Raw genomic sequence first — 17,682 nt, forward strand, 5'->3', positions numbered from 1 at the left:
AAACTTTGTATTCCCATAGCAGCTAGTGTTATTTCTAACTCCTCAATGAGCTCAGTAGCATTTCAGATCATCTCATGAGGTCCCGTTTCTTTAAACTCCAACAGACATATGACTTTCATCTGGGGTCCTTGCCTTACTGCTGAAAATGCATTAAATATTAAAATTTCAAGATAAAGAATGATGTCTTTTCTAGAGAGACTTTATTATGACTCTTTCTGTAATTTCTGCATTTGGTATTTAGTCACAGCCCATACTAAGGCTGATAAATCCTATAGCATTGCCTTGTTGCTTCAGATACTGTCAATGAGTAATTTTCTTCCTGTTTTATCTATGGATGATTTTTGGAGATAATCACTTCTGGATTACAGGGCATGGCTGTACACTGGAAATGAATTAATCATCCCCTGAGCTGAACTGTAGTGCCTATTTATGTCTTTTATGTCCTTTTCTTTTGGAAATACTGAATTGGTGCTGGCACATATATCAATATTGACCTTTCTAAGGACTGTAAGTGGGGTCAGGTGCACAGCTCAAATTACCAAGGGGATGAGTAATGGCAGTTAGTTCTTCTGGCCTCTCATCAACTGTAGTATCTTTGAGGATGAAATCAGATTTTTAGAAAGTATACATTTTATCTTGAAAAAATTAATAACTTATTAGCAGGTTGTTGTTGGTTGGAAAGACAGTAGACTTAGAGATAAAGGGCATGAAAAGGAAGATACCATCAAACTTTCTGCTTTCCTATTTATCCTTCTTTTTTTTAAATAAATTATTGAATAGGTAATACTTTCTCACATAGTTCAAAAAGAAAATATATAACAGAAAATGGTAAAAAGACTCCTTCCAAAACCAACTGCCATCTCCAGCTCTGAGGTCTCCCACCCCAAGCAGGTAACTATTGTTATTAATGTCTTATGTGTCTTTTTTGGAGTTTCTATGTAAAGCATATACAAGAAATTATCAATATACATTCCTTTTTATTTTAATTTTTTTAGAGACAGGGTGTCACTTTATCATTCAGGCTGGAGTGCAGTGGCACAATCATAGCTCACTGCAGCCATGAACTCCTGGGCTCAAGCAATCCCCCCACCTCGGCCTCTCAAGTAGCTGGCACTACAGGTGTGCACCACCATGCCTGGTTGAGTATTTTAATTTTTTGTAGAGGTGAGCTCTCACTTTTGCCCAGGCTGGTCTAGAATTCTTGGCCTTAAGGCATGCTCCCACCTCAGCCTCCCAAAGTGCTGGGATTACAGGAGTGAGCCACCATACCTGGCCCCAGTATATATTCTTAACTTGCCTCTGTTAGAGAAAAGGGAGCAGTCTATACAATTATGCATCCTTTTTACTTTGTATATTCTGGATAGCTTTTTATATCAAGACATAGAGAGCTTATCATTCTCTTTTATTTTTAAAAAATTATTATTCAATAGCACTTGTGGCATTCTTTTTTATTAATGGATAGCATTGACATTAACATCAAGTCAACTAGTTTGAAAGCTCAAATAACATTTGATGTGCGTATTAATCCAGAAACATTTACTTATAAAATGTATTAAAAGTGATCCTCATTCTGCATATTAGGAAACTGTGGTTCAAATATTACATATTTGTAATGTTAAAAGCAGTTTATAAGTTTTGAAGCTGGTTATCTGAACTCATGTCTTCTGGTTTCAAGACAAATATTAATCTTCAATTCCCAGCTTGAACATCTAAATTGACCAAAACATTCTCTTTAGCAATTGCTTTCTATGATAATATCCAGTACTGACTTTCCATCTTGTTTGATTGTTTAATTTAAACGGTCAGACTTGCCTGCATATAGTGTCTCCCTCAATAAGGGGATGGGGATACTTAGACAGGAAAATCTTGGCAGGACTTCAGTCCCTAAAGCTAAGAAGCAAGTTTTCTATTGCTCACTGTCCAGAGAAGAGAATGTCAGTTTTACTTCTCTCCTTAAGAGACATCTCATTTATGGGGATAATTGGAATGATTTCATTTATAAGTTTCTGTGGCTTACTGTGGAAGAATACATGGCACCACTCCCATGGGGGAAAGGAAAACAAGGTGGTAGAAGTGCTGAAGCTATGGCAGCTTTTTCCTAAGCAACTTTCTGACCAGGACCCAGAAAGAAACTAATTTGGGCTGACCCTTCAGTAGCAGTTATGTCTCTTGGAAAGCCAGTTTGTTTCCAGACCTTGATGATTCAAATCACCTACTTGATAGGGGGCCAGGAATTTTCATATGGCAAAGTTGCCAAGCTATAAACAAATCATATCAAATTGTGTCCTATATATGGTCCTCTCTTGCTCAACCTCCTCTTAGTTTTACCCCTGATACTATAAAAATGGAGAAACTGGAAGAATAATCATCTTTTAAAGTTTATCTCCTTTTATTTATCTTTATGACAATCCATTCATAGCTCTCTTTGGCTGTTTTAGGTTATTCAACATGTAACCGAAAACATAAAGGAAACCTTGTTTCCTTCACTCATAAAACAAAAATGAAAAAATAGATATATCTTGCATACTACAGCCAGCAGCAACTATAGAATTAGGGAGGAAGGAGGATGTACTTCAGAAAGAGAGAGCCATTGAATTCAGAGGAGAAAATTATCTGATTCTTAGCAGACACTGGCTGAAGAATAACAGGAAAGTCTAATGTATTTCTGCCCCCTTAGATTTGGGGTATCCTGCAGAGCTTACCTTGATTCAGTTTTCTTTATGAAGATCACTTTGCAGGCCTGTAGCTTTTCTGTGAGTAGAAAACAGCTCCTGGCACATAATCCCACTACTAACCTTCCTCAGGCAATCTGCTTTCCTGTCCTCTATCTGAGGATGAGCACTTGTAGACTTAGAGGTTTCACAGTTTTTGTACTTACTATGCATGAGGGTATGGAACCCTCACGTTTCCTCAGGGATTGCTTTGATAATAACCTTAAGAGGAAGACAATGGAATCAAAGTGAAAAAGGAGTGCATACATTGTACATGTTCCCGAATTTTTGTCTAGCATCTGTGGAAGATACTTTTCTATAATGGCATTCATCATTCTAATGTATGTTTTGGTCACTTTTTCCTTTTAGAATTAAATTTAGCTTTTCTAGAATCTGGGGAATATATTCAAATCACAAAAATCAAATTGCAATGGAGAGATACCAATAATAGTTAAATGCATCATTATCTGAAATACTTTCTATGAATTGTAAGTCCCAGTAAGATATTACATTAAAAAAACACGATTTCAATGTTTTCTGAACTTAGACTGAGATGTTTTCTGCTGTCATCTATTAAAATCCCATGGAATAGATTTTGATAGGAACTTGTTGGGTTTTTTTTCGTGGAAAGATGTATTATGAATAAGAAAGTGTTTAAAGAATGATTGGGTTAGAAAATGAAAAGATCTTGAGGTTATTTAAACAATACTTAACAGGCTTCTACAGAGGGAGGTGAGACTTAGGTCACAGCGTATGGAACTTAAAAGAAGATTGCTAAAAATTAGAGTCCTTTTTGCATATAAACCTGTGTTGATAGCTTAGTAGTAGGGATGGGGATGTATTGGGTACTGTGAGAATTTAAAGAAGTATGTGATATGATCTCTCTCCTCAAGAATCCTTTATTTGGGCAGACAATACTGAAACAAAGAAAACAGTTAAGGCCCAGATAATGAGATAAGAAGTTGAGAGAAAAGGTAGATCAATACCGGCCAGAATGGTTTGCAATTGGGATGGGAGTTGGGAGCATGAGGATAACTGGGAAGTGTAACACATGTTTGAGACATTTTCTTTTCTTTCAAGGGAGACAGATCTAGATGGCAGATGTATCTGGCATGCTTGGGTGTGTGTACTTTGATAAAAGATGCCTGGGTGATTATTCCATGAGTTATTTCTACTATTCCCTTCCCACTACTTGCCAAGTGTATATCACTGGACTAGAGTAAAAGGGAGGTTATGTGTACTAGACATGCAGAAAATTAATGCAGAATACAAAGCAGGAAAAAACCAATACAAGCAGAGGAGTTCGGTCACTTTGGATAAATAGGCAGATACATAGACAAACAGATGGATAGATAGGAAGCTATTTAAACTTTTATGCACAGTGTGATCCATTGAAAATAGTGCTTAGGGATGGGTCTTACAGCAGAGGGGTATAGAACATATTAGTGGATCAAGAGGTTATACATTTTTTTAAGGGAAGGATATTCGTAACTCCAACCTCCTTCTTGTATAGGTCGGAAATTGAGGATTCAGAGAAGTTAAATGTTTTGTCCAAAATAATTTAGTTTATATCACAGCCTGTCAGTAACCTAGTATATAATACAAGCATGTAGTGATGAAGACCTGTATAAGGTTGGTATTTGTGACTACATATAATCAGGAAAGCCTAGATAAAATACATGTTTCAGAAGAAAAATCAATGTCTGGATTGGTTTTTTAAGAATGAAGAAGTAATTAAGGAAGAGGTTCCTTAACACTTATGCATTTCAGACTCCTCCAAAAATCACATTGCTAAACTTGGACGTATCCTTTAAGAAACTTCCAAGAAAAAAACTGGCATGTGCTACATACAGTAACTTATAAATGACTTTCTGGCCAGGCACGGTGGCTCACACCTGTAATTAGGGGCCGAGGCAGGCTGATCACGTGAGGTCAGGAGTTTGAAACCAACCTGGCCAACATGGTGAAACCCTGTATCTACTAAAAATACAAAATAATTAGCCAGGCATGGTGGCGCGTGCCTGTAGTCCCAGCTACTCAGGAGGCTGAGGCAAGAGAATCGCTTGAACCCAGGAGGTGGAGGTTGCAGTGAGCCAAGGTCATGCCATTGCACTCCGCCTGGGTGACAGTGAGACTCTGTCTCTAAATAAATAAATAAATAAATAAATAAATAAATGACTTTCCTTTTCATGATAACTGCTGCATTATAGTATTATAATCCTTTACTTTGAGGCTTTTTGTCTGCTAAAAATATTGACGTTTTCATTCTTGTCTGAGAGAGGAATAATAATTAATTTCATGTTTTTCAGGTAACTAAGCAAGACAAGAACCTCATAAAGCCGCTTTATGACCGATACAGAATTATCAAGCAAATCTTGTCAACACCTTCCCTTATTCCAACAATTGTAAGTCAGGATACTTGCATGCTGTTACTTTGTACTGATGTGTAGTTAACATGATGTCACATAGTAGTACAAGAGTTATAAAAGACCCTTCGGGGCAGTATATACTGCAAACAAAGCTAGTTGTCATTTCAAAAAGTGAAAATTTGGTCTTCTCTAACCCCATTACTATATTTAACAGTGGCTGACATTAGAACTATTGTAAAATAGGAACATATAGCACTTGTATGTCTAGAGCCAATTTTAACATTTGCTTTCATTATCTTGGGTGAAAAGAAATGATAGATTTCAGTTTGGCATTTTCTAATTTGTAACACAGCTAGACAAAACAGAGCCTTTCTGTTCTGTGTGTTGGTTAATTTTTTCCTTTAATCAGAAAATTAACAATATATTCTTGATATAATGCAACATTTGTTTTTGGTACCATTTGACCATACTGTACAAGATATGAGAAGATTTATTTCAATAGAAAATATAAGTACTGAAATTGAATTAGGCTACTTTTAATAAAGAATGATTTATGGGAATACAGAACTAGAAAAGCATCACAAATCCTACTCCATCAATATCAAAACAGTTACTTGTTTAAGATATCAATATAAAAAGGAATAAATATTAACAAATATAAATTTAAGTATGCTTGAGTACATTTATACTTCCATATTTTTTGAGACAAATTATACTTCCACATTTTTAAAGACATTAAGTGAATAATAATTCATAGTCTTTGGAATTTTCCCTTTATGGAAGCATAATTTAAAATGTAGTAAGGTTCTTATATTTCTTGCAAGAGAATCTTCTAGTTGTGATAAGAATTATCAGAACAGTTGAGGAGTAACCCCACTTTGCTTTGGCCTTCAAATAGCTCTCCCCTGAACTTGTCAATTTACTGAGTATCCTCTGTATCTGAATGTTGGTCCCCACTGGGACCTGACTTGGGGTATTTCTGGAGGATAAAAGTTGTCTGTAGTCCACCTCATCTTAACTCATATCACAAGTATTAAGCTGGAGCCCAGAAGGTCTGAGTGAAAGGGAGGAACCACTTGGTAGTATAGTCCAGACTGGACCATATCCTAATGGTCTGTGCCTTCATTGGCCCAGAAGACACAGATGAACTTGGTGAGTGTTTTAGCCCAGCATGGCTGCTGCCTTTTTGCTCATTAACTTCTGTAGGTTTTTAATGAAACTGAGGAAGAGCTCCTCTTGGTTTCTTCCATCCCAGTTCTCAGTAGGTACATGGGTCACCTACTGGTTTTCATGGCATTGATTTATAGTTCCCCTTCCTGTTTTTGTTTCCTCAAGAGGCACTGAGCATTACATGACTTTCTTTCTTTAACTCTGCCTGTGATAAGCAGGAGGAAGAGGACTCTGATGAAGACCGTCCACAGGGAAGCCAACAACCTTCTTCGGCAGATCCAGCATCTCACCTTCCTGTTGGTGACCACCTCACCTACTCTAATGAGACTGAGCCTGTTAGGGCCCTTTTACCAGATGAAAAGAAAGAAGTAAAACCACCAGCTCTCTCCATGTCTAATTTACATGAGGCTACCATGTGAGTATGAATCCTAAGTGTGGAGTCTCCTCTTAACTCCTTCTGGTCTGATACCAGTATATGAAGTAGAGCTGGCCTTTGAAAATGCTGGACTCAAAGGGGTGGGTCAACAGTTCTCAGGGCCTTTATCCTAGTCTCTTACATTTAGATGAGATAGTTTTTCCACTAGAAATCCACTTGGTAGTAAGCAAATGACTTGCCCTTTGTCTCTTAAATAGCCCTTCAGATATAAGCCATTTGGATTTTCATTAATATTATCATTATCATTATTATTATCATTATTCAGTAGCTGGCATTCCTCATGATAATTTGGCCTTCTCTGGTTTGTATCTTACAGCCCAGATTATGAGATTTAATTTAATTTAATTTAAGTTGACAGAAGTGTCTGTCAGAGAAAGCAAGTAGAAAATCATTTTTTTGGTGGTGGTTCTAAAGCAGTTATTCCTAACTTTTCAAGGGGTGTTGGACTTTTTTGAAACCAATAGAATCGTTTTAAGAAAATGCCCATGTATAATTTCAAGTTCACAGAATCTCTGAAACCATACATGAGTTTGGGTATGCTTGTGTATATACCAGATTCCTGCTCTAGAGTATATGACTTTTCTCTCATCTTGGTAGAATGAAGTGAGTAGAATTTGCAATGTAACTATCGCTTTCTTCTGGGTCTTATTTTCATTCACAAGGGTTTTGCTATTCTCCCAATATTCCCACACTTATTTCTCTAGATTAAGAATAGAATTTTCTTTAAAAGCTCTTCCTCTGTATCTCTTATGTTCAGTCTATCACCAAATGCTGATGAGTATTCCTTCAAAATATCCCTTCCCTCATCCACCTATATTGCTGTTACCCTTTGCAGTTCCTTCAGTGGATTCAATCAATCTCCTTGCCTCTTGTCTGTCCTTTCCCCTATCCTGTGATATTTTTTCCATCAGGTAATTTTCCCTGCTTATGTGCTTGCCTATGGTCAGGCTCTATGTGTGTCATATTTACTCAAAAGATATGATGGGAACACTTTTCAATCATAGATGCTTTTTTGGCTGAACAGATAAATCTGCTCATGATGATCTCTCAATTATGCCAGTGCCCAGTAATGACAAATATTTTACCTTATATAGGCCTGTACTTCTTGACCATCTCCGAGAAACTAGGGCTGACAAGAAGAGACTGCGGAAAGCCTTAAGAGAATTTGAAGAACAGTTTTTTAAACAAACAGGAAGGTATGTGTCGGCAGAGAGATTTTTAAAGCTAATATTTCCTAGAGAATTGCTGTTAAAAATGAGCTGCAATTTTTTGCAGGAACAGTGACTTTTTACAAAATGTATATAATTTCCACACTGGCTTAGACTCAGGATTTGTCCAATGCAACATTCTAATAGTGCCAGAATTAGGGATGTTTTATGGGACGTGGTAGCTGTCAGGTATGACATCAATCTGTAAAAAATAAAGGATAAACTCTAAAAATCTCTAACTTTGCACAATAAATCTCATCATAAATAAATGAATTTATTTAAACCTTTAAAAAATCTGTTGATTTTTTTAGCCCACATAACTGCTTTGTTGTTGGTTTCTTAGTTCCACAAGTTACTCCCTAATTTATTAAATAATAATTCCTTATTTGCTTTAAATGTCTTCCTTAAAAGTCAGGATCTGTCCCTAATTATTTTATTTCAAGACTTGATAAAAAATTCGTAGTCATTCTTTCTACTTCTTAAATAAATGGTTAGCTGTATCATCTGTCCTCTATTTTTCTGTGTCAACCCAAGTCTCATTATACACTCTATTAATAGTTTCCTCCAATTTTTGGTGTATCATCAACAAAATTACATATATAATCAAGAGATAAGGTTATTGATCTAATTTGGAAGAGAGATAAATTGCTTAGCTATCTTGAACCTCAGTTCCCACTTTATAAGCTGAAATGGTTGGACTCCTGGGATACTTTGGGAAGCTACAGCTGTCATGTGGGATATCAATCTTTACAAAAATAAATAAATGAAGAGTGTAACTTTCCCAAAGCCACAAGTTATTAAGTAGATGAAATGAGATTAAACTCATTGTTCAACTCAAACTCATCATTAAACTCATCAGTGCTACATGAGCTCCTCTGTATTCCTCTCCATTTAGGTATTGTATTTGACTTTTCAGTTCAGCAGGTTGAGGGTTTTCCTGATGGAAAGGGACTATTTTCCAAAAGCACCTTGAAACTCTCATGCGTGGTCTACTTACCTCCTAGTCCCTGGCAGGTTTTCCATTTTAGCCTACCAGGGATATTCTTTACGACTGGACCTATTGAGTGAAAAGCTTTTTGCATTCAGCCAATACACATGTAACAACTTATTTTCTACTTAGAATCTTCCTTTCAAGTTGATTGCTACAAGTCCAACTTACCTTTTTGGTGATGTTAAGTAATCTAGTGAGAAATGGTATGTGGCTCATAAATTTAGAATATAAAGCATTTGTTATTTTTTTCCTTTTCCATACTTTTTTCTTTTATAAAATGTTCATGTAACTTTCCTTGTAAAATATTCCTTGGAGTAGTAACTTTGTCTGTCTGGACTGTCTGCTCCTACTATACTTTGGGTAAATATGTGACTTGCACTATAAAGTTCCTGATCTCTGCCTCTTTTGGATTAAAGGTATTCTATGGGAATTTTTCATTCAGGGAAATATTTGTGGAGATGTTATCAAATATCCTAAATCTAAACAGTCATTACATATGAGAAATGACACTTTAAGATGTGCATACACTCTTTTCATAAATTTGAGTTCCCTGAATAAATTTATATTTTTTAGCAATTTGAACTCAGGAATCTATCGTAAGGGGTTTGAGAACTTCCCAGTGTGCTACTAGTCCTGCCTACTGGATCTGCAGTGTCACTTGGTATGCTTTTTGTCATACAGGGAAGTTAGTTATGTTCTATGTATAGTGTTCCACTGCACCTATGAATCTTAAACCCACTTCAGATAAGTCTGTATTTGGCTATGAAGTTTTATGCCCCCTTGTGATGATATATTTCAATTAAATGCACAAGTGATGATCTTTTACAACTAAAATCAAATAGTTGAATGGCTAGGAAATATGGACCTTAATTTTGTTTATCTAAGACATTTTATTGGGAAGGCCTAAGCATCCATAAGTTAAAATAACCATGCAAATGGATTACTAAAATGTTTAAGGCACTATAAATGTTCTTGGTAATATTTGCCATACAAGAGGCATGAGAATCATGCAGATATTACATGATTATTAATAATTATGAGCCTGGAAGTGTGCTAAGCACTTTAGTATGTTTTATATAATGGAGAAACTGCTTCAGGAAAGACTTGGCAAAACTTTTCATTCTTGTCAAAGCACTCTTTTTTTTTTTTTTTTTTTTTTTTGAGACGGAGTCTCACTCTGTCACCCGGGCTGGAGTGCAGTGACGCGATCTCGGCTCACTGCAAGCTCCGCCTCCTGGGTTCACGCCATTCTCCTGCCTCAGCCTCCCAAGTAGCTGGGACTACAGGCGCCTGCCACCACGCCTGGCTAATTTTTTATATTTTTAGTAGAGACAGGGTTTCACCGCGTTAGCCAGGATGGTCTCAATCTCCTGACCTTGTGATCCGCCCGCCTCAGCCTCTCAAAGTGCTGGGATTACAGGCGTGAGCCACTGTGCCCGGCCTCAAAGCACTCTTATTAGCCAAAATGGAATATGCAAAACTAAGGAAAATTAAATAATTGATTAATGTTTCTCTGTAATAATTAGACAATTTCTTTACTTAGATCTATTTATACAAATTAAGGTGGTATTCAGACATCCAGCTATGATAAGTTTGACTCATAACACAGAATGGAGGCAAAGATTTATGTTATATAATTTAGACAACAGTTAAGAAGAATGCTGTCTATGGATTTGTATACTGTTCTGAGTTCTGTACTAGAAATTGCAGGGCAATAAATAGTGTTGAAATACAAGTAGATACTATATTCTTAATTTGTATCGATTAGCTTGTTTTTTATTTGGTAAGAGATAGAAATATCTCTTTATCACTACTGGGAAAAATAGAAGGGAGCTAAAGATAAAACATTAAATATATGCTGTTTACCTGGTTTCAGCCATACTAACATTAGAGAATACTTGTGGTTATATTCAGTTGTAATTGTGGTGACTATATCTGTGTCCTCTACCCCTTGAATTTCAAAGTCATGGGTGGAAATGTTTTCAAAACGATTGGCTATCTTATTAACCAAGAAAACAAGAGCCTTCTGAGAACCTGTGGCAATTTTTCCCTTTAGAAAACGTTTCCTGACAACATATTTTTGTGGGAAGGCAAATGGTTTTAACTCCTGATATTACCAAGTTATTCTTCCAAGTAAACAGCAAGAGTATGCTGCATATGTATAAAAATCTATGCATTGTTACATGTCTAGCCTTAGTAGAATTAGTGTACAGAAGAGAACCACCACAATTTAGACTCTTGTAAATTACTTCAATCAAGGAACAGCTCAGTGGTTCTACTATATATTAGCAGAGATAGGTATTATAATTACAAGAAAATCTGGAAACGTTTCAAGTTTGTAAGACAGACCCTAAATGCTTTTCTTGTTACCATAAGTTTATAAGTTATTTTTATAATGAAATTTCTGTAGTATTTTCAGGTTAATATTTTTAACAACTGTATTAGGGCTGATCATTTTGTACAGCTGTAGGGGTGTGGCAGATAATGGAAGAATGACTGGACAAAGAATGCCTTGAAAGTTCTGTTTCTTGTTTGTTTGCTTCTCCTTGGATCTTTTCACTGACCCCTTTGTTGTAAGTCTAAGCACTAGACCACATATTTGCAAAACACTTATGACATTCAAGTTTTCAAAGGTTACTATTATTTAGAAACTTAGTAACACATGGAAGAAGGAGTGAATGAAGGTGAAAAGGAAAAGAAGACATGATGCAAAAACCAAGTGGAGGCTGTTACAGTATACTTTCTTATGTATGAATTATAAAAGAATATTTAAATAATGACTTCATTGTGAACTAACAAATGTATTTTTGTTTTGCAGAAGTCCACAAAAGGAAGATAGGATACCAATGGCAGATGAGTATTATGAATATAAGCACATAAAAGCCAAACTGAGACTATTAGAGGTCCTCATCAGCAAGCAAGATGTGGCCAAAACTATTTGAGGTTCAGGAAATGTTATGATCACTTTCACCCATGATATAAAGTTTATTTTCCTCTGCCATCCTTGCTAAGTAGTTTTGACACAATGAAAATGGAAGCACTTTAGTGGTAGTATTAGCTGTTTTTAAGAAGGAATAGCAAGTTTAATTATATACAAGGAGAAGGGATTTAAAAGGGGGGAAGAATACAACAGGTAGCCATATAATTGGGAAAAAATTCAGTGTCCTCCATGCCAAGCAGAAAACTCATAGTCAATACAAGTATTTTTAAAAACGTATAATATTTTATCAAATCTAAATAACATAGCTAGGACACTTGTTAGGGAAAGTTTATTTAGTATCCAAAGACTGTTTATGTTGATGTATGGAAAAGAGCATGATTTTAAAAAATCAATCATAGGAGGAAAAGAAATTCGCTTTTCAAGTAGGAAGGAATACAGCTAGCAAGAAAGTAATTTATTTGAAACTTCTAATGGATTTTTGAGTGATAAAACATTTACTACCTTGTCCTTTAAGTCTGCTAGGCTCTCAGTACCCTAAAATAAACTAGATTGTGTTACTATTTTTTTTATTTCTCTATAAAAATAACATTATTTTATCTGTTATTTGAAATTTTACATTTCTGGTTACCAAAGTTCATTCTGATAGCATGTACTTTGTGAATTATTATCTTTGTCTATAACTGACAGATGTTTATATTAAAATAAAATATTGTATTAAAAATTTAAAATAGGTATTTTGGATAGATATGTGTCTGTAGTATATAATCTAATGTGTCCATAGTATTATTGCTAATCTTTTGGTTTACTATAAGATTATAACTATTTTTTCATTGGGAATATACATTTTTCTTAATGTTCCAACATCTATACTTTGTAAAGTCAAAACATTTCCCATGAGCTGTAGTTATTCGTCCTTCTGTACAAAATGAAAAGTTTGGAAATTGTTTGCCCTGATACCTTGAAAAAGAAGCCAGAATATTTATTTGGTTCATCAACTTTAGTGTATATCATTTTGTGTTATTTTATATGAAAACATGTTTATTATTTTCATTTTTGTAAAAGGAAGTAAAAGGTCAACATTTTCTCTCATGTACCAACCTTGTTTGTATTTCTATTTTCTGTAACGTTTAAGTATGATGTTGAAGAAATTCACATTCTCTTATAGTTTGGATGGGAAGACTATTGACTATTTCAGAAACAGACTTATTTCAGAGGCTTATTGTTTTCTCTGTATTTACCTAATATTTTATAACTTTTATGAATCAGAATAATGTCCTTCATAAATTTGTTTAATTGAAGTCATCTACTTGTAACAGGACAGATACACAACTATTTGAGGTTTACAAATTACATCTTTGATAAGGGAAATGGTTTCGTGACATGTACACAATTGCTATTAAAATGTAACTCTATATATTCTATATGATTGTAAATATTTTATACAACAATACAAATAAAATATTTTTCTATTATATTTATTATGTTGAAACACAGTAGTTGTTTCCTGTTAGCTAATATAAATAACATAAATAACACTGTCAAACAAGAAGCTGGAAGTGCTGACAATTCTAGGCTTCAAGATTTAACTCATGCTGCAATTACACCCTTTCATGCGGTTTGGAGTTATCCCAATATTTGTTCAGTAGATTAAAATGAATGCATATTTAAACACCATTTATAAGCCATTATTGTGTACTTTGCTAAAGCGGTCTATATAACTGTTTTGTTATGTTTGGCATAAAGGAAACATAAAAACATTGCAGCATCTAGGCAATAAAGTGTCAAAAGCAGAACTTAGGGTATTTCATCATTGAAAGTAGTGGGAGGGGTAGGGAATAGGAAAACACTAAAATGGCTCTGAATGAAATTTGGAAAGTAGTAGTTTGTTTTTGGTGACAGTGGCATGTGCATGCTTCAGTGGAAAACATCTGGTGATGAAAATGGACAACAGAGGACCAATGCTTCTAAGGGAGGAAAAGGGGCTGAGTAAGAATAAGAAAAGTGGGCATTAACGTCCAACACTGATATTACAGGTTTTGCAGCTGGGATCTTTCTTTGCATTTGCAGTAGACAAACTCATGAGCTGATGACCAGTGATTTCTGCCACGGTGCCCAGAGAAAGATCCACAGGGTCAGTGTAAATGACTTCTAAAATGACATCCTGGGCATGGTGGTAAACCAGCACCCCATCTTCTTCTGTACAGGTCAAAAATTTATTATCCTTAGAATTTAGTTGAGGAAGGCGCTGCTTACAAAATTCATCTCCTGGTGATCCCACAGGAGCAATAACAAGAATCACATAATGATAAGCAGTGTACATACAGTAGAAGTCCCCAAAGTATAAGTTAGTATTGGGGTTAAAAAGTTTTTCTGCGGCAATCTCAAACCTGTATCTTCCATAAGGTGAATCCTGGGGTGGCTTTCCAGTATTGAATTCAGTGCTACAGCTGAAGAAGATGCCTTCTAATTTTCCACTGATAGGAGAGCCATGGCTACCACTGTTATCCTTGACAGATGGCTGCATAGCATTCCCATTATGTTCTCTGCAAGAGAAAACAAGTGGTCACTGCTTAATACAATAGTGGTAAACCCACTGATTTATATATTTGAATGGCCTAAAAGTCAAACATCTACTGTTAAAGGCCTGAATACCTCTCTTACTATCAGAATAAGGGGACAACATCTTTTGACATATTACCTATAGACGGCTGTATTCTAGCTTTGACCTTAAGGTAAGGATGATCTGCTACAAGCCTTGGAGACTTTGTATTAAATTAACATAATAATGTAAATTTCCTGGCCAGAAAAATCAAACTGGAATTAGAAAACTTACAGGTAAAATCATACATACATTAAAAGTGCCAACTGGGTTTCAGAAGTGGCTTTCTGAAGAGAAAACTGAACTAAAGGTATTGGTTAGTCAAATATATTGAATGTTTCTTTAAAGCATGATAGATTTAGTCATAAAATGAGTGCTGTCCATTTATACTGGCACAAAAGCGTTGTGTTTTGTTTTGGCTTTTTTTTTTTTTTTTTTTTTTTTTTTGAGACAGAGTCTCTGTTGCCAGGCTGGAGAGCAGTGGCACGATCTTGGCTCACTGCAACCTCTGCCTCCCAGGTTCAAGCAATTCTCCTGCCTCAGCCTTCAGAGTAGCTGGGACTACAGGCATGTGCCACCATGCCCAGCCAATTTTTGTACTTTTACTACAGATGGGGTTTCACCCGTTGGCCAGGATGGTTTGATCTCTTGACCTTGTGATCCGCCCACCTCGGCCTCTCAAAGTGTTGGGATTACAGGCATGAGCCACCACGCTCAGCCCTTGTTTTGGCTTTTTAACCCAAGGACAGTAATGAGGTTATTTCTCTGGCATTTTGCTTAAAATAGTGCTGGTTATTCCCGCTTTACCTCACCCCCCAAATCCATTCATTCTCCACCACAGTCTTCCACTGTGACCTGGGACTCCTCTATCATTCAGTTCCTTATCCCTTGGCCACTTCCATTTCAGTTCTACCAATGTGAGGCACCAGCATATATAGAGTAGGAGGAGGTAAAGCTTTGGGTATGTCTTCCTGTATTTCCTCCATGCTTCAGGGCATTGTGGTTCTGGCAGGGCTGCATTCTTCATAACTATGTATCTCTGACTACTGCTGCTGCTGGATGAATTCCTATTCCCTTTCATTCCCATGAAGAGTAAAACTTTTCAAGTCTTGCTAGTGCTAGTTCTTGGTTCCTTTAGCATCCCCTATTTGTTACCTTAACCCTGACTACACCTCTATGAACGGGTAGTTTTGTTAAATTCTCTCCAGAATTCCCCAAGTGTGCCGCCTTTTTTTTTTTCTTTTTTTTTTTTGCTGGGTCCCTGACCAGCACGACTTGGGAAGCAAAGTTCAAGCTACTACTCAAGTAAGGGAAAGTTCCCGCAGTCAACATGCTTCTTAAAGAGTTTATGGGTCAGTGAAATGCCTGGATCTGCCTCTGAACTTAGCAGCAATGGGTCTCGAATTCTACCACCTGAAAACCACCTAGGGAGCGTATTAAAAATGCAAATTCAAGGAAAGACCAAAAAATTGTCACAGTTAAGAGAATGAGGAAACACAATAAATAAATGTGTGCTATCCTAGATGTGACCCTATACTTGTACTGTTCTTTTTTCTTTCTGATGTTCCAAGGTTCCTTCTTTTATTATTTCCTTCCTTCCTGTTTCAGAAACTTCCTTTAGGATAGATATGCTGTTGACAAATCCCCTTAGTTTTCCTTCATCTGAGCATATCTTAATTCCCTTTTATTATTGAAGGATATCTTCACCGGATATAGGATTCTCAGTTGACAGTGCTCGTTCAGCATTTGAAAATATTGTGTCACTTTCTTTTGCTAGGTAATTTCTGATGATGATGTCATTCAAATTGTTTTATTTTTCCTTATACATAAGGTGTCTTGTATCTCACCACTTTCAATGTTTTTTTTTTTTCCTTTGGCCTGCAGTTTTCAGTTTGTAATATATCTTGGCATGGATTTCTTTGGGTTTATCTCATTTAGGGTTTTCTCAGCTTGAATCTGTATGTTTATGTTGTTTGGCAAATTTAGGAACATTTCGGCTATTAATTCTATGAATACTTTTTCAGCCCCACCCTCTTTCTCTTTTCCTTCTTGACTTTAACAACATGAATATTAGATCTGCTATAGTCTCACATGTCCATAAGACTGATATATATTTTTTTCAGTGAGTTTTATCTCTGTTGTTCAATTTGGGTAATTTCTATTCTATCTTCAAGTTTACTGATTTTTTTCTTTGTCCTCTTGAATCTGCTGTGGAATCCATGGAGTCTATCTGGCTTTTGACTTTACTTACTGTGTTTTTATGTTCCAAAATTTTCATTTAATTCTTTGCATCTTCTATTTCTTTGCTGCTTCCATTTTTATGTGTTTCAAGTGTGTTAGTATGTGTTTCTTGAACCATTTTTATGGTGGCTGCTTAAATATCTTTGTCAGATAATTCCAAGATCTGCATTATTTTGGTTTTTGTACCTTTGATCATCTTTTCTCATTCAGGTTAAGATTTTCCTGGTTCTTGGTGTGATACCTGAGTTCCATTTGTATCCTGGACATTTTAAGTTTTATGTTATTATATTCTGGATCATATTTAAATCTAGCATTTTTAGCAGGCCTCCTCCTGACTATCTACCAGTGGGTGAAGAGTATGGGGTAGTCACTTCATTGATGTCAGATGGGGATAAAAGTCCAGGTTTCCTACTCAGTCTCCGGTGACACAGGGTAGGGGGTCAGTTACTACTTGGAGGAGGTAGGAGTTTAGGCTCCCACTAAGCCTGTGCTAACATACCCTAGGTCAGAGAGAGAAGGGGTGTCTCATTAGTACTTGACATGTGGCTTCACACACTATGAGGGCAAGCCTCATTTTCTTTGGGCAGTGGTGGAAAATCCAGGCTCCCTATTCAGGCTTCTCTGATACCACCCTAGCAGAGGATGGAAGGAGAAGGGTGTCCCCTTACAGATGTGAGAGGATAGAGGTCTAGGTTCCTCACTTAGCCTTGGCTGGTACATGAGGGACTACAGTTGGTTTGTTTTTTTCCTATACTGTTTGCCTGGGGTATGGTGGTTATTGTCTAAAAGGTTTCTGTATTCAAAGTCATCTCAGTCTCTTTCCCAATCCTGTGGGTAAAGGGAACATACTTTTTCTGGTGTTCTTTATTTCTTTTTTGTCTGTGCTCATTGGCACAGACAAAAGAGATATCTTTGTATCCCATTAACATATTGAAGTGCTCAATAATGACTGTTTCTTGAGTGAATGAGTAAACAATAGATAGATGTGGGAGAAATAAGGAAAAGAGTATCTACCC

At 36.2% G+C, this 17,682-nt stretch overlaps 2 protein-coding genes across 10 annotated transcripts in view; one reads left to right on the forward strand and one right to left on the reverse strand.

The window, feature by feature from the left end:
• The window catches only part of FAM13C (family with sequence similarity 13 member C), a 123,910-nt gene extending 110,606 nt beyond the window's left edge, over positions 1-13,304 (forward strand). For 5 of the 7 annotated variants that reach the window (XM_019035262.4, XM_019035261.4, XM_004049443.5 and 2 more), the window contains 4 exons: positions 5,021-5,116; positions 6,466-6,665; positions 7,781-7,882; positions 11,704-13,304. In XM_019035262.4, the coding sequence (XP_018890807.1) occupies positions 5,021-5,116; positions 6,466-6,665; positions 7,781-7,882; positions 11,704-11,827 (522 nt within the window). In that variant the 3' untranslated portion in view covers positions 11,828-13,304. The remainder of the gene's footprint in view (positions 1-5,020; positions 5,117-6,465; positions 6,666-7,780; positions 7,883-11,703) is intronic. The other 2 variants (XM_019035260.4, XM_055354110.1) reach the window with 1 other exon arrangement.
• Positions 13,286-17,682, reverse strand: part of PHYHIPL (phytanoyl-CoA 2-hydroxylase interacting protein like) — a 70,121-nt gene continuing 65,724 nt past the window's right edge. For all 3 annotated transcript variants that reach the window (XM_019035263.3, XM_004049446.4, XM_004049447.4), the window contains exon 5: positions 13,286-14,369. In XM_019035263.3, coding sequence (XP_018890808.1) covers positions 13,835-14,369 — 535 coding nt within the window. In that variant the 3' untranslated portion in view covers positions 13,286-13,834. The remainder of the gene's footprint in view (positions 14,370-17,682) is intronic.

This window comes from Gorilla gorilla, chromosome 8 (assembly GCF_029281585.2).
Source record: "Gorilla gorilla gorilla isolate KB3781 chromosome 8, NHGRI_mGorGor1-v2.1_pri, whole genome shotgun sequence".
Taxonomy (NCBI): Eukaryota; Metazoa; Chordata; class Mammalia; order Primates; family Hominidae; genus Gorilla; species Gorilla gorilla.